The sequence below is a fragment of the Hemiscyllium ocellatum genome, chromosome 5 (assembly GCF_020745735.1).
Source record: "Hemiscyllium ocellatum isolate sHemOce1 chromosome 5, sHemOce1.pat.X.cur, whole genome shotgun sequence".
NCBI classification, from domain to species: Eukaryota; Metazoa; Chordata; class Chondrichthyes; order Orectolobiformes; family Hemiscylliidae; genus Hemiscyllium; species Hemiscyllium ocellatum.
Window position 1 is genome coordinate 62,010,367 of NC_083405.1, and position 23,599 is coordinate 62,033,965.

The 23,599-nt window shown below is 39.9% G+C and overlaps 1 protein-coding gene and 1 pseudogene across 4 annotated transcripts in view; both read left to right on the plus strand.

Annotated features, from left to right (window-relative positions):
* Window positions 1–6,540: 6,540 nt before the first annotated feature.
* LOC132816196 (uncharacterized) lies at window positions 6,541–12,421 on the plus strand (annotated as a pseudogene).
* A 136-nt stretch (window positions 12,422–12,557) lies between these two features.
* The window catches only part of si:ch211-197h24.6 (uncharacterized), an 88,359-nt gene continuing 77,317 nt past the window's right edge, over window positions 12,558–23,599 (plus strand). For 2 of the 4 annotated variants that reach the window (XM_060824791.1, XM_060824793.1), the window contains exons 1-4: window positions 12,558–12,619; window positions 12,945–14,130; window positions 19,332–19,400; window positions 22,358–22,382. In XM_060824791.1, the coding sequence (XP_060680774.1) occupies window positions 12,961–14,130; window positions 19,332–19,400; window positions 22,358–22,382 (1,264 nt within the window). In that variant the 5' untranslated portion in view covers window positions 12,558–12,619; window positions 12,945–12,960. Of the gene's footprint in view, window positions 12,620–12,699; window positions 12,828–12,944; window positions 14,131–19,331; window positions 19,401–22,357; window positions 22,383–23,599 lie in introns of those variants that run through there. The other 2 variants (XM_060824792.1, XM_060824795.1) reach the window with 2 other exon arrangements.

Here is a 23,599-nt window from a genome sequence, read left to right on the forward strand (position 1 = left end):
CCCTCTGAGAACATTCTGCACCCTCTGTGAGACATCTTTAATCCTGGCACCAGGGAGGCAACACACCATTCTGATTTTTTTTGCTGTTGGCCACAGAAACGTCTGTCTGTGCCCCTGACTGGAGAGTGTCCTAACACATTTGATCATTAGATTAAAGCCTGTCTTGATATGAGAAACTTGGCTGTTTGTGCTACATTCCCTGGAGAGCACATCGCCCTTTACATTTTTCAAAACAGCATACCTGCTTGAAATGGGGATAGCCACAGAAGACTCCTGTACTACCTTTCCTGGAGTTAACCCATCTACCTAACTGTATCTGTGACTTTTCTCCCTTCCTATAACTACCATCTATCACACCCCCTAGCTCTTGTAAATTCCTTGTTGCCTCTAACTGTTGCTCCAACTGTTCCTTTCAATTTGACAGGATTCACAACCAGTGACACTTATTGCAGATATATTCCTCAGTAACCCTTAAACTCTCTGAAACTCCCATATCTGACAAGAAGAGCATATCACTCTACTAAAGGCCATTTTGCTCCCACCAATGTACAGACCCAGGAAATAACATTATTGCTCTACAAAACACTGCTCCAGGTTAACTTAATACTTATGGTATATATTTTTAAAATTTAATCCAGAGACAGATCCCAATAAAAACATATAATCAAGGAAGAATCCACTCTACTCACTACTGTAGATTTGCAGCAAGGCCATATCTAAAAATATTTACTTATCTCTTTCTGAGCTGTGACCTCTCCCATACAGGTTCCTCCAAGATCATTTGTGAATTTCCCTGTTTGTTAAGTTTTCTTAGACACGCTCTAATGTTCAGCGATACATGAATTCAAACAGCAAATTCAAAAACAGTAACTATGCAGATTTACTGCTGTGTCAGTTAGCAGAGTGGGTTTCTTTCTCTCTCTCCCCCTTACAGACCATGTGCTTGCTGCCCTTTGTCTGTCTTTCTCCCTTTTAAAACTGCTGTTGTTTTGACTTTTTTTTTCAAAGTTCCAAAACAATCGCAACAGCATATAAAACAGTAATTGCTGCTCCTGGAATGCAAGGAAATCATGTCCAAAACCTAAATTTCTTCAAAAAAAGAGCAGTCTGTTACAGCCAGAAATTTTTCACATCCTCCATCTTGGATTACCCAGAATATACAGCCACAAAAGAGCTTGTCTACTTTCCTCACTAATGAATCCTTTACCACTATCACTGTTCTACACTTCTCCCTGCCCTTTGAACAGTTGGACCACCCAGACTGTCATGAATGTGTATTTGGCTGGCTTCCAGTGAGGATCCATCACTGCTACCATTTGCCAGGCCAAAAATATGATTTTCAAGTGAGGTGCACCTGAGGGATTCCCTCACTACTTGCTTGATTCATCTCTTGATTGGCAGTCACCCTTTCCTTCCGTGCCTGCACTTTCTAAAGCTGTAGGGTGACTACATTCTGAAATGAGCTGCTCATGAACTGCTCAGCGTTGTGAATGCACCATTCACAGGTCTGAACAGGTTTGCTCTCCATTTCTCTACATTCACAGATTGGCTGTTTGGGCCAGAGCTGTGGAGTCCTGAAGAAGGGTTACACCCGAAACATTGATTTCTCCACCTCCTTATATTGCCTGGCTTCCTGTGTTCTTCCTGCCTGTAGCTTATCCACCTTGGATTCCAGCATCTGAAGTTTTATTTTTGTCTCCAACTGAGTCTATCTGTGATGGCCATCGCTCAGGATATTCAGCTTATAGTAACTTGTGACTTGATATTTGTGACTTGATCTGACAGTACTGGAGTTATGGTCTGGATTGGTGTTGTGGGATATAGGTAAAGTAGTGTTACGTCTGCAATTATAATTACTTATACAAAGTAAATGAACTCACACCAGTGTGTAATTGTTTCAGCCGAGAGCTGAGTCAAGAAGAATGGAAACTATGTGGAGGAAATGCATAATTGTTTTTTGTATTAGCTAAAATTGTATGTAAGAATGAAACGGGACTGCAAAACAATGGTAGATATTACAGGCGAATAGATAAGATGCTGTGAGGAGAGGCAGTTAAGCTAGATGCGCCTGTACAAACAGTAGGTATAAACATCTGTTTCCCACTTTTACAGAAACACAGGAACAAACCCCAATTAAAAGGGTCTTAACGGAGATCCAAGATGGCGGCGACTCAGCAAGTCTGAGTCTACAGAGCCCTTCCCAAAACCTGGGTAAAGTGGGTTTCCTGTCCCCACCACACTTACCAAACCACCCAAAAAATTTCTTTAATCTTAATTAGCTGCTGAATATTATATTTAAATAGTCTAATACTGAGTGGATAATGAGTAAATCAAAGGGACCCCGCAGCTCTCAGAAAACAAAGACCCCTCCCCCACCCTCCTCTCCTCCGGCTGCAGCTGATGTAAAAACAGGCCTTATAGAGATGATTGCCAGGCTGGAAACGACACTCGTCAATTTCATCGCAGAATCCCGACAGAGATGGAATGCATTTGAAGAAAAGCTGCAGAAACAGAATCACTCTATGGGAGAATTACAGGGCCGAGTGGAGGGGGCGGAACTAAAGGCCATGACCTCCGAGGCTGCAGCTCAAACAGCTGCAGAACAGGTGCGAGCTCTGGAGCAGAGAGTCCGGGCCTTTGAAATTTACATCGATGATATTGACAACAGAAATCGGAGAAAGAATATTCGGCTGCTGGGCCTTCAAGAGCAAGAAGGGAAAGGACAGTTAGCAGCATTTCTGGAGCGATGGCTGCCGCAGATTTTAAACCTGGGGGCTGAAACTGACCGGGTAAGGGTGGAGTGGGCCTACCGGGTCGCAGTACGCGGATCTGGCCCAAACCAGCGCCCACGCCCGGTCCTGTTCCGGCTGCAGAGTTATAGGGAGAGGCAGATACTCCTGGATGCCTCCAGAAATCTTGGAAAGGATCCTAAAGCTATGATTCATGAAGGATCCAAGATTATGTTATTTCAGGACTTCTCCCCGGCTTTGGCACGAAGAAGGAAGGCGTTTGATGAGGTGAAGAAATGTTTAAGGGACTTAGATATTCAATACACCTTACGCTACCCAGCGACGTTATGCTTTACCCACGAAGGATCCGAGTATAATTTTAGATCATCGGAAGAGGCCAAGAAACTTTTAGACTCGGTTAAATAAATTGTAAGAGACAATTTATGTTGGCTTGCCTCTCCCACACTCCGTGGGAGAAATGGTTACTTTATTCTACTTTACTTTTGCCTCTGGGAGCAGGGTTGTCTTCCTTGCTATGTTATTATACTTAACTGTAATCTGTTGGAGTTGTAATTTTATAGTTATGTGTGTTTGTACGTGGCATTGATGCTATTAGATATACTCAGGTATGGGTGGGGTGGGGTGGGGGTGCGGCGCTCACTGTTAACTCTAGCTCGGTATTATATCTAAATCCTATTAAGGAGCGCCCGGGTCGAGGGTGGGACACTGTTTGGGAGAGGATATGGTGGAACGTTGGAAAGGTAGTAAGGCCCCCTGAGAACAAGGGGGAAGATCTCCATTCAAACATGTTTAATCTTTTTTTTGTTCTTATTGTTTGGAAATAGCTTCCTTTTTATCATACTGTTATGAGTGTATTAGAGAACATTTTCTCTTATTTGAAGGATGTAAGCAACTCAACTATACACTCTGGATGATTGTGGATTAGTTGAATTTTGATGATTATATATTTAAGATCTATTTTTATATTAATGTTTGTGCTTGAAAATTCTGCTTATTTTTGTAAATTTGTCAAAATGTTAAATTCCCAATAAAAATATCTATAAAAAAAAAGGGTCTTAACGATCTGTATGAGAGGGGTGGCACAGATGGAGGGAATAGATAATGGTAAGGAAAGGATATGCCTAACAATGACCCACAGCAGGATGAGGTCAAACGGCCTTATGAGGCCAGAAATAAGCATTTTGTCACAAACAAGGCTGGATAAGGCAAGAGATAAACAGAAGTAATGAGTTCTGTTCTTAGGGAAGTGAAAGACGTAAACAGGGGAGGAGCAATGAAATAAAAAAAAGTAGAAACCAAATTATATAAATATCGAGTATTCGTTGAATTCGGTGTGTGAGTCCCTTGCCTTGTACAGAGACAGACAGTGGACTTCACACCCTCTTGCAAGAGTAAAATAAATGACACTATTGATTCAGATCTTGTTTCGGACTGAAATTATTGAAGTGTGTGAGCTTAGTTTCTCACAATTGGGGGCTGTCTGGGATGTTCTTCCATCGCTGGGGGGAGTGGCTGGCCCTGGACACTGGGAAGATGCGTCCCGTTCCCAATTGAGGAGTGGTCTCGTGTCCCGGTTTGGTCCGCTCCCTTGGGCGACTGGTATGAATTCCACAAGAGAGACATCTGAATTAGACAGTGAAAGGCAGTCGATAGAAAATACGGCGAAAAGGGGCCAGGCAACTCTGTGCACAGACCAGGGTAAGAAAATTGACTTTTAAGTACTGCCTTGGTGGCCGGGATTGAGTTTTAGTAGTTAATAAGGGACTAATGAAGGAACTCAATATGGGTTGTGCCGTGGGTAAGGAAAAAGCCTCCGGGAAAACAAAAGAAGAAAAAGGCAATGGAAATGGAGGCAGGGCCCCTTACAACATACCTCCAGAAAGTCCGTTGGGCAGGATGCTGTGGAATTGGAAAAATAATATTTGTACAAGGGAAAAAGATGATTAAATATTGTTGCTTTGTATGGACTAAGGAATCCATTCTTCGTCCCGCCGTCTTCTGGCCAAAGTACAGGTCGGACAAAGACTGGGTTTGTAAATATCTGAATTTACATGTCAATGTGTGAGAGAGAGAGAATGAAAAGAGCTGTACAGCTGATAGAAAGTTTAACCCTTTGTGATTTGGTTTGAATGCACATTTGTTTGTTGGTGATTGAATGTTTGCGCTTTATTCCCTGGAGCTTGAGTTCCAGGATTGTTTTGAATCTGATTTTTATTATGGAAACTTAACATGATGTCTTTTAAGGTTAAGGATTCTATATCGATTATGAAAAAAAATGATAACTCCTGTTCTTTTTGCAGGTCATGACTGCCTTACTATCAGTTTCTAACTAATCTCTTTTATCCTTACATAAAAACGATTTATGGAGGACAGTTGAAGTTTCAGTTCAACATTAGATTGTAGTAAAAACAAAATCCTATGGTTAGTATCTGTGACCTTGGATTCGGCTTTTAAGTTTTTAACTTGAATAGACAAATTCTTTTAAGGCAGCTCTGGTTATTTCACAACCTATAGCATTATAATTGAGCAATGATTGGTCAGGACTACTTAAGAAAACTAATTTTGGATTTAAATTAAGGGACTAAAACTGGGTAATTATAGTGGATTTCAAAATTGGGAACTGTATGCATTTTACATTTTAAATATTAAATACTGAATAAATGAATGTAAATATATAAATATATTTACAAGTTAGGAACAGGCTTTAAAGTTGGTCAAGCATGAATTGATGAATTGGTATTTGAAGTTATGGGGAGCTAGAAATATTGCAATATTTCTTAAAAAAAAGGGAAGAACGTAACGACTTATCCCCTTCGGGAGGTACCAATAGGGGACAAAGAGATTGGGTTTGTAAGTGCCCCCCTCACCAGTGGGGAGATCAGAACATTTAAAAAGGAAATTAAGGTCCTAGTTGAGGATCCGGTAGGGTTGTCTGAACAAATTGATCAATTTTTGGGACCCAGTCTGTATACGTGGGCTGAGTTAATGACTATTTTGAATATACTATTTACTGGGGAAGAAAGGGGACTTATACGAGGAGCAGCCATTAAAATATGGGACAGGGAACACCCGATTGGAGGTGGGGATGCCGGACAGGGCGAGATGAAGTTTCCCCTCAGAGACCCCCAGTGGGAAAATCAAAACCCGGAGCATAGAGAAGAAATGAGGGAATTGAAAGACCTGATTCTAAAAGGAATAAGAGAGGCAGTTCTGAAGTCGCAGAATTTGACTAAAGCCTTTGAAGTAAGACAGGAGAAAGATGAGACTCCCTCAGCTTTCTTGCAAAGATTAAGAGACTCAATGCAGAAATATTCTGGAATGAACCCTGAGGACCCAGTGGTACAGGGTCTTTTGAAAGTACATTTTGTGACAAAGGCATACAGAAAAAGATACAGAAGATAGAAGGGTGGAGTGAAAAACCATTAGATGAATTGTTAAGAGAGGCGCAGAAAGTGTTTGTAAAGACAGAGGATGAGAGACAAAAACAGAAGATGAAAATGATGGTAGCTACGGTTGATGAGGTAGTTAAGAAAAAATGGAACCAATATTGAGCAACTGGAGCGGCGGGTGGCAGCATGTAGGACAGAGAGGATGTGGGGAGAGAGACAGACCGTATTGTATGGGCTAGAGAAGGGAATCGTGGAGGAGTACAGATCCCTCCCCTTGAAATAAGTTTTAAAAAAAAGGGGACGTTGTCTGTGAGCGACAATATCCCATTTCCATAGAAGGTAAACGAGGACTGCAGCCAGTAATTGAGGGACTGATTAGAAATGGATTGTTGGAGCCATGTATGTCTCCTTATAATATCCCAATTCGACCTGTACGGAAATCTGATGGGACTTATCGATTGGTGCAGGATTTGAGAACATTAAATCGAATAGTACAGATCAGACACCCAGTGGTGCCAAACACCTATACGTTATTAAGTAAGATCCCTCATGACCACAAATGGTTTAGTGTGATAGATTTAAAGGATGCCTTTTGGGCTTGTCCCTTGGCGGAGGAAAGTAGGAATTCGTTCGCCGTTGAATGGGAAGACAGGACAGAAACAGCAATACCGGTGGACTGTGCTCCCCCAGGGGTTTACGGAATCCCTGAATTTATTTGGACACATGTTAGAACAAATATTGGAGAAATGTAGCAGCCCCAAGGGTCTACCCTGTTGCAGTATGTAGTTGACCTCTTAGTAACCGAAAAAAGAAGAGAAAAAATAGTAGAAGCCACTAACAAATTATTGAATTTCCTGGGCCAGCAGGGCCTGCAAGTATCTAAAAACAAATTACAATATGTGGAGCGGGAAGATAAATACTTGGGACATTTAGTTAGTGAGGGAAAGCGAAAGATAAGCCCGGAACGGATAGAGGGAATAGTGGGGATGCCGCTGCCCAGGACTAAACGGGAGTTACGTAAAGTTTTGTGTCTAACGGGATATTGCAGACTGTGGATTGATTCCTATGCTCAAAAGACTTAAGAAATTATATCTCAAACTATTAGAGGAGGAACCAAAATGTCTAAGTTGTGATGATGAGGAAAAAGAACTAGTTGAGGAACTCAAAAGAGATCTGATCCATGCCCCCCGTGTTAGCCTTACCTTCCCTAGATAAACCTTTCCACCTCTTTGCTACTGTAGATAAGAGAGCAGCTTTGGGAGTATTAACCCAGAGGTGGGGAGGAATGAAACAGCCAGTAGCATATCTTTCGAAGCTATTGGATCCAGTATCCCGGGGATGGCCTGAGTGTGTGCAGGCTGTGACTGCCACTGCGAGTGGGGTGTCTAAAACAATATTGGAGCACATAATTCCCCGATATGGGCTAATAAACCATATAGATTCCGACCAAGGAACTCATTTTACTTCTAAAGTGTTACGGGGGTTATGAAAGGGTTGGGAATTTCCTGGGAGTTCCAAACTCCATGGCACCCGCCATCATCAGGAAGGGTTGAGAGAACGAACCAAACACTCAAACGACAGCTCTCTAAATTGATAATAGAAACCAGACTCCCTTGGACCAAATGTTTACCTATAGCTCTCTTGCGAGTACGAACAGCCCCAAGGAAAGATTTGGGACTAGCCCCCTATGAAACCTTATTTGGATTACCTTATCTGGGAACGAATGGAGAATTGCCAATTCCCAAAACTAAAGAATTGTTCTGAAAGAAGTATATACTGGGCTTGTCCTCCTCTTTGTCTTTCCTCAGGAAACAGGGTTTATTGGCACAGACTCCACCCCTTGAATTCACCGTTCATCCCATCCAGCCGGGAGATTGGGTCTTAGTAAAACCATGGACAGAGACTAAATTGCAGTCGGACTGGGAAGGGCCGTACCAGGCTCTTTTGACTACCGAAACGGCAATAAGGACGGCGGAGAAAGGCTGGACTCACTACACTCGGATCAAAGGGCCAGTGGACTCTCCAGTTGAGGAAGAACTCTGGACAGCCGAATCAACACAAGACCCGCTGAAACTCAGACTAAAGAGACTTTGAGTAACTGATTATATAGTGGTGACGCGAGCGCAGGATTATTTCCGTAGGATTGTATATTATGTCTTTTTGTGCTTCAGCATGATTTTTAGAATACTGGGAATGCTTAGAGTTATGATGCTAGCCCTCTTAGTATTGGGATTTTGTCAAATATCATTTTCATATGCATTACTAACGGTTCCTGAGTCTGATAATTCACAAGTAATAGATGCCGATGCATGCAGCTTAGTAAATTGTGGGAATGTAGATAATCAGAGACAGTACCGCAGCTCTGAGATATATCTTAAGTCCTATGGGGATGGTACTTGGTATAATGGTCTCGTGACAGTACACCGGACCCCCTTCCGACCAGCTCACGATTGTCCCAATAAAAAGCGTAACCCAATATACCTAACAATAAAAAAAACCACATAGCATGAAGCTATTTGGGGGGGGGGGCCGGGGGCGCAACCCCCACCCCCCCAAACGGGCAGCACGGTGGCACAGTGGTTAGCACTGCTGCCTCACAGCGCCTGAGACCCGGGTTCAATTCCCGACTCAGGCGACTGACTGTGTGGAGTTTGCACGTTCTCCCCGTGTCTGCGTGGGTTTCCTCCGGGTGCTCCGGTTTCCTCCCACAGTCCAAAGATGTGCGGGTCAGGTGAATTGGCCATGCTAAATTGCCCGTAGTGTTAGGTAAGGGGTAAATGTAGGGGTATGGGTGGGTTGCGCTTCGGTGGGTCGGTGTGGACTTGTTGGGCCGAAGGGCCTGTTTCCACACTGTAAGTAATCTAATCTAATCTAACCTATCAGATACAATTAAATGAAACATTTGGGATAGAAATGAAAGCAAACGGGAAGGATTTCTCGGGCTGTTGTTTTCGAATTAGCGTAGGACAGGGAAAACGGGTGGAACTACTGGATAATGAGATACAACCTTTCACCCCTCCTGATGATCCTAAAGTAGTAAAAATTATAGAGGTAAAGGACTTGAAACAGACTATCGAAATGGAAACTGGGTACGGGGATGCAAATGCCTGGGTTGAATGGGTAAAGTATACTGTAAAAAGCATGTGCTATGCATGTGCCTCTGGTAGGCCAGTGGCCCAGGTGGTTCCCTTTCCGCTCGGGTGGAAGCGAGACAGGAAGGGCATGAAATGTATGATAGCCCTGTGTCAGGATGAGACTGCATGGAATGATAGGAATTGTACCGCCCTATCTCTGATGTTCCCTCCCTTGAAGAAGAAAGATGCAAAAGTCCCCCCCACATTTTCCGCCGCAGTTGGAAATCACACGTCGTGTGTGCGTAGAAGAGGTACAAGTCAGTCTAGAGATTTGGGGGAGCTGAAATTATGTACAGAGATTAAAAATGTTACCGAAACGGAGAAGGGAGGGAACTACTCAGCACTAAAGGTTCCCCAAGCGGAGGTGGTGGTACTGTGGAGGCAAAATATTGAGACCCACCCTGGATTGGAGAGGGATATGTGCAATTGTACTATTGGCAATTCCATTTACCCTGGCATTTGAGAAGGAAAAGATAGTAGGGAAAAAGGGAAGGGGTAAGAGATCACGGTTACACACTTCTTTTGATGACAGGATTTATCTCGATTCTATAGGAGTCCCTGGGGGGGGGGGTACCTGATGAGTTCAAGGCTCGTAACCAGATTGCAGCAGGCTTTGAGTCAGCTCTCCTTTGGTGGGTAACAATTAATAAAAATGTAGATTGGATAAATTACATTTTCTATAATCAACAGCGATTTATAAATTATACAAGAGATGCGGTTAAAGGAATATCAGAACAGCTTGATGCGACAAGTAGGATGGCATGGGAGAACAGAATGGCCCTTGATATGATTCTAGCAGAAAAAGGGGGTGTATGTGTGATGTTAGGAGAAAGCTGTTGTACCTTTATTCCTAATAACACTGCACCTGATGGTTCAATTACTCGGGCCTTAAGGGGATTGTCTACCTTAGCAGAGGAACTGGCTGCGAATTCAGGAGTAGATACATCTCTCATGAGATGGCTTGAATCCTGGTTTGGAAGATGGAAGGGGGTGGTGGTTTCCATCCTTACTTCCCTGATGGTAGTAGTCAGGGTATTGGTGGCCATTGGCTGTTGTATCATACCCTATATATGAGGGCTCACCAAAGACTGATTGAGACAGCCTTAATGAAACAGAGGGAATCAGGCAGAGGAACTTTCTTGACTAAATAATGAGGGGATGAGTGAGACCAGGATAGATGAAATCTCCGGTATGATGGTTGTGAATTTCGGGGGTGATGCTTAAAAGAAAAATGCGGAAGATAACAAATGGTAATTAAAGAAAAAGGGGAAATTGTGGGATATAGGTAAAGTAGTGTTACGTCTGCAATTATAATTACTTATACAAAGTAAATGAACTCACACCAGTGTGTAATTATTTCAGCCAAGAGCTGAGTCAAGAAGAATGGAAACTATGTGGAGGAAATGCATAATTGTTTTTTGTATTAGCTAAAATTGTATGTAAGAATGAAACGGGACTGCAAAACAATGGTAGATATTACAGGCGAATAGATAAGATGCTGTGAGGAGAGGCAGTTAAGCTAGATGCGCCTGTACAAACAGTAGGTATAAACATCTGTTTCCCACTTTTACAGAAACACAGGAACAAACACCAATTAAAAGGGTTTTAAGGATCTGTATGAGAGGGGCGGCACAGATGGAGGGAGTAGATAATGGTAAGGAAAGGATATGCCTAACAATGACCCACAGCAGGATGAGGTCAAACGGCCTTATGAGGCCAGAAATAAGCATTTTGTCACAGATAAGACCGGATAAGGCAAGAGATAAACAGGAGTAATGGGTGCCGTTCTTAGGGAAGTGGAAGATGTAAACAGAGGAGGAGCAATGAAATAAAAAAAAAGAAACCAAATTATATAAATATTGAGTCTTCGTTTAATTCGGTGTGAGTCCCTTGCCTTGTAGACAGACAGTGGACATCACACCCTCTTGCAAGAGTTAAATAAAGGACGCTACTGATTCAGATTTTGTCTCGGACTGAAATTATTTAAGTGTATGAGCTTAGTTTCTCACACTAAGATGGCTTTTTCAGTGTCTGTTAAGGATCAGTCAGATAGGCTTTTTTATCCACACTTGTGTTGTCTGTGTTGTTATTTTGTGCGCGTTTGTCTAGTTTTTTTCTGCAGGTCTAGGTTTTTTCATTTTCTGTGTTTGTCACTGTCTAATGTCTATGGTTCATTGCACTGCGTCTGTCCATTCATGGTCTATTGCATTAGTGAAGTAAGTGCAAAATTTACCGGTTGTATTTATGGAGTCTGCCGTGGGCATCATTAATCATTCCTCTCAGCATACTGCGGCCGTTTTGCTCTGCTTTCTTTTGGCTAGTGGGGTGTTAAGGGAGAGGTTTGTATTTAAGACATTTCGAGAGTACCTATTTCCTTAGGCATTTGTGCAGGAAATACAGCTGTTCATGGATGGCGCTCTGTCGAATGGCATTGGTTTCTCAATGTTTCCCAAGAAAAGCAGGTCACTAACACCAGTGCTTCACTGGAGGCTTACTGATGATGTTACCTAGCAGGGTGATGAAACGTCTGAAAACAAACCTTCCAGCTCTGTGAGCAAACATACATCCATGTATACCCATTGCTCGGTCAGTGTAACCATGCAAAGTCTTTCACTAAGTAAGAAAAATTAAAATACAACTGATGCTGGAAATCTAAAGTAAAAACATAAAATGCTGGAGAAACCACAGCATCCACGGAGAGAGAAACAAGTTTTTTTTCCAGAATGGAATGAGCTGGTAGAGGCTGATAGTAACAAAATTTTTAAATATCTAGATGGATATGTGAAATAGGAAAGGTTTAGAGGGATGTGGGCCTCTAAATGCTGGGAAATGGGATTAGGTTAATTTAAGATATCTGGTCGGCACGGACGAGTTGGACCTGAAGTTCTGTTTCCGCTCTGAACATCTCTTTGATCGAAAACTGAACAGAGATACTTCCAGATTCTGGATCAGTGGTGCTGGAAGAGCACAGCAGTTCAGGAGATACTTCCAGACCTGCTGAGTTTCTCCATCATTTTCAGTTTTTACTATACTCTAGGGTTGCTTTCAGTTTGTAATGTTTATAAAAAAAAGTCAATGGATGAATGGATTTCTTAGCATTAATAATTTAAAACGACGCTGGAAGAATTCAAAGCTTGAACGCAACTGATGAGAGACGCCGAGTCCATGTCAGATTGTTTCCCCGGTGAGCCCTGAGCCTCCAGCTGCGCGACTCTCACCTCCACGCATGCGTACCGAAGGCACAGGCGGCCCCGCCGTGAGGAAGTGATGTCAGACGCACCGGAAATACACCGCCGGGACTGCAGAGCGACGGTTTGCGGAGTCTCGGAGCGGAGCGGTCCGCTTGGTAACTACGGGCGGACTGGAATGTAAACGTTGTGGCGGGGCGGGAAGGGAAGGAAGGAGGCTGGAGGCTGGAGGTCGGAGGCCAGAGGCCGGCGGCCAGCTGCCACCGCTCGGACTTTGTGGGGGGTTACGTGACTCCAGACCCTTTCGAAAGGCCGCTTGAGGAGAAAGTACAAGCAGAGGAATAACGAGTGCTGCAGTCGGCCTCGGTATCACAGCTCTTCCCTCCTCAAAATAGGCCATCGTATATTTTCCACCTTGATATGTTTGAAAATATGCTTGCAGTTTAGCTGCATTTTAAAATGTCTGTTTTTGATCTATTGTAGGTTTCCGCCCTGAAGCATGAGTGATGCGGTTAACATTCATCAAACTGTCTCGGATGGAAACGCTGAGCGCGGGATAGAGATCGCAGAAGAAGATTCAAGTGAAATCCAACATCACGGTATCAGTAATGAAAGAGATGTAACAAAAAGTCCCGAAAACCAGACCGGAGTTCAGACGAATAGTGGTCAAGATGAAGTGATGGATGAAACGTGCCAAGATCAAGCTCAGCCGAACAGTAAACGTGATGAAGATGAGTGTAGTATCGATAAAGTCCAACCCGAGGCTGAAAATGCTGAAAGCGAAATTAGTGATGCTGGGCACCAGGCTCTTGTTCAGGCGAACAGTGATGTGCAAGGTGTAGGAGAAGTCCAATCTTGCAGTAACAGCAGTGAAAAAGATGAAACACAGAGTGAAACAGCGCAAGTTGAAAACGAGCCTATTGATGGAAATGAAACTCCATTTGAGGTAGATCAAATTGAAAATGAAATTGAAAATCAGTCCACCAGTGGAGAGCATGATGATGCTCTGATTGAGGTAGATCAAGTTGGAGATCATTTTACCAGCAGTGAACAAGATTTGGTTCAGAATGAGTTGGGCCAAAATCAAGCTAATAATGATAAAACAAAGAGTGGCACAAAACAAGAGAACCTTCCTAATGATGGTAGAGCAGTGGCAGCTAAGACTGGTATGCGCAAAACCAAATCAACGCTATCTAGTGGAAGAACTGGAAAAACAGGTGTCCTCAAAGGGAATAGAACCCCAGCTTGTATTGACAGAAAGAAAAAGCTTGCCATAAAAAGTTGCAGAAAAATTGGTAAAACCAGCAGTGACTTTTCAGTTGCTAAAAGTGCCTCAAGCCAAGCTCAGACTAAGAGTATACTTGCCAAGCCTAAATCCCAAACAAAGAATGCTGAAAAAGGAAATTTAAATGTTGTGGAGGAGGCAGATAAAGTTCAGCCTCAACTGACTGATGAGAAAGAACCTTTGACTGTTGAAACTAATGCAAGTGACATAAATGAACCTAAGAATGAGGCAGCAGACATGTCCAATAAAGACCAACTGCAAGCTACCACAGATCAAACCTGGCCACCTGAGAGGACAGAGGCACCTGCCAGTGGAAGGTTACCTGAAAGTGATGGATTTCTTCCCAGCAAAGAGGGCAAACCGGTGACTATGTTTTGGTGTGATGTAAGTATTTATTTAAACTCTTACAAGGAGGCTTTTTAATACTTTGCTTTATTCAGTAGTTAATATTTTGATTTGATAAACCTGAACTACCACATGTTGGATTAAAATATTATATCTGGACTTGTCAACTAAAGCAGATAAGGCTGATAATGGTAAAGTGAATTATGAATTATTTTACTTTTTGAAAAAAACACTTATGGCTAAGGTTCTATGCCTTGTTTAAGTGCTTATGTTATTTCCAAACAGCTGGTGAATGTTCAGAACTATTAGATTATGTAACAATACTTCATGACAAACTATGAAATATTATGTTTGTAATGAGATGCTTTAAGGCCATAAGATATATAGGAGCAAAAATCAGACCATTCAGCCCATCGAGTCTGCTCTGCCATTCAATCGTGGTTGATAAGTTTCTTAACCCATTTTCCCTGAAACCTTTGATCCCCTTCATACTCAAGAACCTACCTACCTCTGTCTTAAATATACTCAATGACCTGGCCTCCACAGCTTTCTGTGGCAATGCATTCCATTGAGTTTTGGTTTGGGGTAGAGGGGTGAGTTTTGGTTTGGGGTAGAGGGGTGTGGTGAGATTTCAAGTGAGAACAAAAGGACAGACTCTTTGGCTGACCAAGCCAATGGTGACACATGGCACCTTTCAAAACTAAGCCATTTGCCTCAATGCAGTCCATATCCCTCTTGCCTTACGTATTCAGGTATTTGTCAAATTGCCTCTTATATACTGCCATTGAATCTGCTTCTATCATCTCTGGATGCACATTCCAGGCACTTTCTACCCTCTGTGTAAACCAAAAAATTACTTCTCGGTTCTCCTTTAAGCTTTCCTCCTTTCACCATAAACCATGTTTCTCCCGGTGATTGACGTTTCTACCTGGGAAAAAGACTCTGACATCCATTCTATCCATGCCTCTTAATAATTTTGTAAACTTCTATCAGGTCAACCTTCAGTCTCCGACTTTCAAGTGAAAACTGTTTGCTATCTCTCCTCACAGCTAATATCTTCCAAACGAGACAACATTCTGGGGAAACCATTTCTGTAGCCTCTCCAAAGTCTCCACATCCTTCAGGTAGTGTGGCTACCACAACTGTGTACATCATTCCAAATGTGGCCTAACTAAAGCTGTATACAACTGCAACATGATTTGTCATTTTGTCCCCTATGCCCAACTGATGAAGGCAAGGACGATATATGTCTTCCTGACCACCTTATTCATTGTATTGCCACTTTCAGAAAACTGTGGACTTGTATGCCGAGATCCCTTTGTATCTTAATGCCTCTAAGTGTTCTGCTATTTTCTATATACTTACATCTGCGTTAGACGATCCAAAATGCATCACCTTGCATTTGTCTGGGTTAAATTCCATCTGCCATTTCTCCCACCAAGTCCCCAGCCAATCTAGAGCCTGTGGAATCCTTTGGCAATTCTCCTCATTGTCTTCACCACCCCCAATATTTCTGTTATCAGCAAACTTACTAATCAGAACACCTACATCCTCCTCCAAATCGTTTATCTATGTTATATTTACATACATTACAAATGACAAGTGTACCAGCACTGATTCTTGTGGCAGCATATCTCCAATTTGAAAACATTTTCTTCTGCTATCCTCTCTCCTATGACAAGCCAGTTCTGTACCCATCTTATCAGCTCACTGTGGATCCCATGTGACTTCACTTTCTTTATGAGCCTTGCCAAAAGCCTTGCTAAAGTCCATGTAGACAGCATCCACCACCTTGTCATCATTTCTCTGTTCCTCAAAAAACTCAATCAAGTCTCTCATATACTTTCTCTACCATACCTCCACACAAAGCCATGCTGCCTGTCATTAGAAGTTCATAACTTTACAAATGTCAGTACACCTTGTCCCTAAGAATCTTTTCTAATTATTTCCGTACCACTGACATAAGGCTCACTGGCCTGGAATTTCATGGATTATCCCATAGCCCTTCTTTAACAAAGGTGCAATGTTGGCTATTCTCCAATCCTCTGAGACCCCTCCTGTGACTAAAGAGGATATAGAGATTATGTTCAGGCCCCAATGTCCTCCCTCAGTACTCTGGATACAGCTTATCTCTCTATGCTTCCAGCTCACTGCCTTTATTCCTGATGAAGGGCTTTTGCCCGAAACGTCGATTTCGCTGCTCGTTGGATGCTGCCTGAACTGCTGTGCTCTTCCAGCACCACTGATCCAGATCCCATCAGGTCTACCTTAACACTTTTCAAACCACCCAATGCTTTTTATATTGAGATGCCCTAGAATAATAACATACCTCTCTAGACTCACTATCCACCATGTCCTTCTCCTTTGTGAATACTGATGCAAAATATTCTTTAAGAACCTCACCCACTTCCTTTAGCTTCTCACATAAATTCCCTCCCTTATCCTTGAGTGAATCTACCCTTTTCCTAACTACCCTGTTTTCCTTCATGTACATATAAATGCCTTGGGATTTTCCTTAATCCTGTTTGCCAAAGACATTTCATGAACCTTTTTAGCTCTCCTAATGCCATTTAAAGCTCTTTCCTGTTTCTTAATATTCTTTCGGGTCTCTGTCTTTGGTTTTCTTTACCTTATGTATGTCTCCTTTTTCTTCTTGACTAAGCTCACAATTTCTCTTGTCATCCAAAGTTCCTGAATCTTGCCACCCTTATCCTTCATTTTAACATGCTAGTAGATTTACCCTCAAACAGCCATCCCTAGTCTATGTTCCCCTTTTGCTACCTAATGTGCTTGTAGTCAGCCTTCCCCAGTTTAGTACTTTCACCTGAGGACTGCTCTTATCCTCGTCCATAACTAACTTAAAACTTCTGAAATGCTCTCTCACTGAAACTTTGTTTACTAGCTGGGCTCATACCCTAATACCAGGTGTAATATAGCCCCTTCCTAAGTTGAACTGTTTACTTATTGCTTCAAGAAGCCCTCATGGACATACTTAACAATTCCCTCCCCATCCAAGTTCCTGTACGTAAGTGTGTTCCAGTCAATATAGGAGAAGTTAAAATTATCCAGCAAACAAATCTGGTTAACAATTGGTTATCATGGTGGTTAGACATTAAACATATTAAGCTTTTGAAAAAAGAACACCAGTTTTTTGCACAAGAAAAAAAAATCAAATCTATGTATATATGAATCTCCAGTTTAGAAATAAACAATAAAACAAAGTTTCAACCTTGTACACAGCAATTTTTATTATAGGTACTTCATCCTAATGAAGTGGCCACATGACCTAACTCTTCAATTTCTTGTTTAACTGACTCTTTTCCGGTTTGGTATCCTAGAGGTGCCTTTCCAGTTCTGATGACATAATCCTTCATTTCTGAAAACTTGTATGCAGTCTGTCTCAGCTTGGAGACTTCACGAACTAAAGCCTTCATACCAGAGTAAAATTGTTCTGAACTGAAAAACGTAATTCTTCAGAACTGAACTGAAAAATAGTGGTGCCTGGTTTGTTTCCTTTGTGGTTCATAAAAGTTCAACTTTTGTAGAGACTTAGGAATTTAACAGCACAGAGTTCATACAAGGCGCATTTCTTGGCAATATGTTTAAAACAGTTTTCCAAATTATTTTCTGACATCTTTTAAAATAAAGTCACTTCACATAACTGGAATCAATAGTCCATCAGTATCTTTTAAAGATTCACATTACCAAATGATAATGTATATTACACCGTTAAACTAAGTCACCCTAGAATTAGAGCAGGTTTATAACTTTTTCCTGGGTAATTATTATGCTTAAGTAAGTCAAAACCTTCCAAAACTTCCACTCTAAGGTACACTTCTTTTTTTTTTGTAGGTTTCAGGTGCAGGATAATTTGATCCAAGGAAATTTTGATTTCCTAGTGAGATTTTGTGTTGGGATTTCACATTGTCCTGATGTGCAATCTTCCAGAAGCTACTACCTGGCATTTGGAATTACTACACTATTCTGCTTTAACAATGATAATGTCAAAAGCTTTGAAGTCCTGATTTAAATAATCTTGTTTGTATGTTCACTGTTGTGATAGAATTATGTTGTTACATGTGCTGATTCATTTTATGATTTTGATGCTCATTTATAGATACTGTAGAAATGATTGAGTCATGTTACCTTTTTAAAAAAACTTGATCTAAAATAATGCAGTTGTTTCATGTTTCTAAATTTAAGTTTTGTTAGCTCATCTTTAAACTGAGTTCATTTATAAAGAATGAAAAGTTCATCATGGACTCGTTGCATGATGCAGTATTAAGGCAAGGAATTTGAAATGTACAACAATCCGGCAGAATTCAGAATAGCAAGTTATCTACGTATCTTGTTAAACTGAATAACAAAATGCACAGAGCCAAATTAAGAAGAAAAAGTGGGAAACAGAGACAAACTGCATGGATTCATTCTTGTTTTGTTCCAGAGGCGGTGGGGTATAGCAACCTAGCGTTTAGACAGCACTCAGTTGACAGAAGCATTTTTTAAAATAAATCAAGCTTATAGAGTTTCTGAGATCTAATTTCAAATAAAAGCTGAAGGGAGGTTTTAGCCATGGCTCAGTGAGTAACTACATACTTCCTATGGCAGCATAGGATAGGTTCAAATGGGTTAGCTGAACTTTTAATCTCTTCCATACTGATTAATTTTTACTGACTCAGATTTGGTTTGTATGATTAGCAGTCTGAGCAAGGACAATGCTAAACCATGTCAAGGCTTTGAAATAATTGCAATTTCACTTTCAAACTAAATCGTACAAAACTGTTTACTCCAATTATATTCAGGGTTAGAGTGATGCTGGAAAAGCACAGCAGTTCAGACACCATCCAAAGAGCAGGAAAATTGACATTTCTAATGCTTCTGTCAACTGTGTGCTGTCTCAATGCTAGGTTGCTATACCCCACTGCCTCTGGGACAAAACAAGAATGAATCTATGCAGTTTGTCTCTGTTTACCACTTTTACTACTTAATTTGGCTCTGTGTATTTTGTTTTAACTGACAATCTGAGTATAGTACTTTTCGGCCTTCAGCTAACTTTTTTGAACACTAACCTTTTAATTTGAGCATCCTACTACTACTTTTGAGATTTGAATAATATTTAAAAATGGTCTACATGTAAAAGTTCTATAATTAATAAGATATTAATGCATAAAGGTTTAATTCTATATTAATTTATCGTTTAAATTTACTGTAATGTTTTACAAGGCATATTTTTATTTTAGATTTGCAAGGTAGTTTGTACATCTGCTCTGAATCTCCAGATGCATTTCCTTGGCTTTAAACACAAAAAGGTATGAAGTTTCAGTCACGATCATTAAACACTTCTAAAATAATGGTAACTTTATTCCTAAGTTTCAACAGTAAATGTGCTCTTAGAAAATATGTTAGTGTATCACTAATGTTACATTTTCAAATACAGTGAAACCTTGATTTCTGCATAGAATTGTCTGTTTTCTTGATCATTTGTAAGAATACAGATGGGAATTTATATTGACTAAACTCAGTGTAGGTCAGAGTACCATTGATAGTTGAGCTGCCAGTAAATCTGTTGAAAATGGAACATCTCATTTGGGTACACAGGTCATGATTTAGATTTAAATTGGTAATAAGCAAATCTATTGTTAGCAAATGTCTGATTTTGATTTTTCGGAGTATAATAATTTAATCACCTTATTTTGAGAGTCTTTATTGTTCTGAAGAAACTTTACAGCTTTGAAGTGATTTTACTGATGTATATGAATATAAATCAAACTTTTCCAATGTAATGACAAATGAGGTGATCAGTTAGAGTTGCCAGTATTTTGTGGAATAATCGTAGTTAAAAATTGAAGTGCTTGGGACTCTGATCTGCCAGTTTTTGTTATCTGAAATTCACCTCTTGTGTTTATGGGCATAATTAAGGTTTCATTGTCCCTGGTGTGCCATACATTTCTATAAGTTAAAACATTCTTGCGTTTTGCTACAGTCACATTAACATTTATTCTGAACATATTACACTAAATTGTTTTCCTAGTTTTGTTGTTTATTTTAGGAATTCTTCAGGCCAGAGTTTTTGTTTGGTGTTTGTACTGTTTTGAGACTAAGATGACTGATACATTATTACAACAGAGAGATCTAACTATGCAACAGAAGGTAACATCCTGAAGAAAATAAGTTATTAGTGTCATTTCTAAGTGGCTGCTACTGCCACTGCTTGATATCCTAGACAGACTAGCATGTGGGCTTATAGTGAGGCATGTTCAGTTACTTTAAAACTCAGAATTAACTCTGAACAATTATTTGGGCAGTAGTGGACATTGATGTATGCTGAAGTTTGGAAAGAGTTTTGAACATTTAGAAATACAGCTCAGGTTTGAGAATTTAGTTTCCTTTTATAGCATCATTCCATTGATGACTCACCTCTTTGATACAAATTGGAAGAGAATACTGCACTTTAAAATCTTAAATACATCTAGTTGACTAAAAACTGAGTGCAACACATACTGAATTTTCTTTCTCATTGAGTTTATTTCATTACGTAACCAGGGTGGAGATGTAATATTATAAGTTATTAGCCTTTATATGCTTGTGACAAGATTAGTATACTTTTTAAGATGTCCATTACAGCAAAATTCAAATCTCATAGAATTCATGGAAGCTATTATATTCATTTCCTAAATCAGATAAATTGTTTTGTAATTTCAGATGATTTGCAGTTAAATTAATTTGGGGCTATAATTTTACCATTGTTTTGGCTGTTATTAACATTGCATTTTTAACGTAAAGTCTCTAAAATTGTTTATTAGCCCGTTGACTCAAAATAATTCATGACCCTACACACAAGTGAAATACTGTATACACCAGTATTTTGATCTCCCAATGTTCTTCTAAAACAATTAGAACGTCACTCAGCACTCCTTTAAATTTATTTGCTGGTTTGCATAAAATGGTTAAATTTAATTGAGTGACATCACCAAGAATTTCTTGGATGTATGTTTGAAGACTAGCGTCTAACGTTCAAGTTTAGATGATTGAGCTCTTTAATTTTTCATATTTCAACTTGCAAAAAAAATTACAGTTTTGTAATGTGCTGGACTTCAACCATCAAAATGTGCATTTCATTGACATGAAGAATAGCCACTTCATTTAAGTGTGATTTGGTAGAAATACCATCTATATCACTTCTTAAATTGAGAGGCTTGAAGAAATTGGATCACTGTTTCCAGAAAGCAACGGGGCACTCACACTTTAATCCCATTCCTGACAGATACTCGCACTCAGGCTCCCATACACAGCGTCCAGTCTTTGTTGAATTCTCAGTTGAAGGAATAAGAGCCTGCTGTAAGGTTTTTTTCCTGCATCCTTGATATACCTTTTAGCTGGTTGTCAAGGAGCAGTGATAAAAACATCTGTGAAGATCTTCATGGGTACACTCCTTTCAACCGAAGTGCATGTTATGCACTTTGTAGGCAGGGAGTAAAGAAGATGAACCACCTGATTGTTTTCAGTGAACAGAAGACTGGATCTTCCTTGATGTGCATCAACTGCCTGTCTCAGCAACACTAATTATTTATGAGAGCTAATTAATATGAAAGGATGACCTGGGTTGCTGAGCTACAAAGTATACTTCGCTGGGCTCTGAATTTTTTGCATCCTAGTCATCATTCAATAGGCTAAAATAAACTGATGTAGAAAACTGTTAAAACATTGAATTGTACATTTTGGAGCAATATTAAGGTTTTCCTGTAGAAAATGTGTTTTTGTGAGTTTGTATATTAGTACCCTTATAAAAATGTTAGTGTTGATTGCTGTTATTGATGGTTATTGCAGAAAATTATTTGTTTATTTTAAAGTTTATCCAGATTTCATACCAGCATGAAATCTTATGATTCAGATGGCTGTATGAATTTTATATTAAGTACTTTGAATGAATGTTAGTTATCAATCCACTTTTTAATACAAAACACTGCGAACATGAACTATTTTTCTCTTCAGTTCAGTTGTATCCTACACATTTGTAAATGCAGATGGCCTGCTATAAGAAATTGGATCTGTGGCCAATTTGACCATCCCGTGCAATCTTGCGTTTTTGAAGGACAGCCACAAGGTTACCTTAATTTTAGCGAGCAGTGAAATGTGGCCTTCAGAACAAACTTTGCCTTAATACATTTTAATGAAATGTTTCAGTTTTATGTCCCAACAGAAGCAATCTCGCTAACTTTTTCTGTTCCTTTTCCTGGTTGATTCTCTCCAAACATCATTATGGCAGATTGAAGCAGCTTTAAAATGGAATGGTAAGTATTTCAGGATTCCTTGTGAATCTGTTCCCATTTCTACAGACATTACTATGCGTAAATTCTTTATGCTGTTTTGAAGTTTTTAATTTCCACTGTAGTGCTTATTTAGACTAATGAACATTCATAACCGTTTTTTCAATAGTTCTGAGAATACTTTTTATGTATAGTTGGCAGCAATCAAAGCTGTGTAATTCAGACATCGAGAGTTTCTTGCACTGGTCTGAAAGATGACATCAAATCTAATTTCCTAAAAGAATCTTGGTCAGTATAATCAAATTTTTAATCTTCCATGCAAAGTCTGTATTAATCAAGATGTTACTATGAGTAGTTTTAATGTTTCAAAAATCTGTCTACATCATGCACTATCAGTAATTTTGGCAATCAAAACTTCCATAGCTTAAATTATTATAGCCAGTGGAATTTATACTATGGATGTGCAATGAGTGAAGTCTAACATCTTTTATTTTAAGAAAGAGGAACTCTAAACATTCTCCAGCAATGTTATTTTAAATACGTTAGTTGTGTGCAGCAGATGTAGAATATTAATATTTGTTCAGCAAGCACTATAATGGACCCTGTCTATACTTGGCTGTATCAAGACAAAAAAAACTTTATTCAATAAGTATTTTAGAAGAGTGCCGATTTAAAATTAATATTGCCTTATACTTGTATTAAAAAAAGGCCAGAACTGTAAACTTTCGTGATTTGAATTTTTTTGTTTTCAAAATAGTTTTTCTTCAGGTAACTTAATTACCTGAATTAAGTTACCTAACTTAATTACGCTGGCCACTACTCCAAAATTGATGGAAATTTCCATGACAACTGCACTCTGGCAGTTTATAAAATTGCCCATTTTCGTTTAGTTTCTGATTTAGATTTGTCTTCAATCAGTTTGTCATTATAACTGCTGAAATGTTATTGTTGGCTTCAAAGTTAATACAGTTCTCAAATGTGTAATCAGTGTAACTTGTTACTGACTAGCATTACCAAATATATATTCTTATAAGAAATAACATCTGATTTAAGTCTGAGAGGTGCTGGTTAACGAAATATGATTTATTCCTTTTGAAAGGAATCATAAATTGATGAATCTGATGTTAATCAATATGGATGTATTCATGTTGGAGCTCTTAAGATGACTAGCCTCCTTGGAGTTAGGAGAGAGTATGATGCAGAATGGATCCAGGATCGTGACTTCAGATGACTCATCCGAC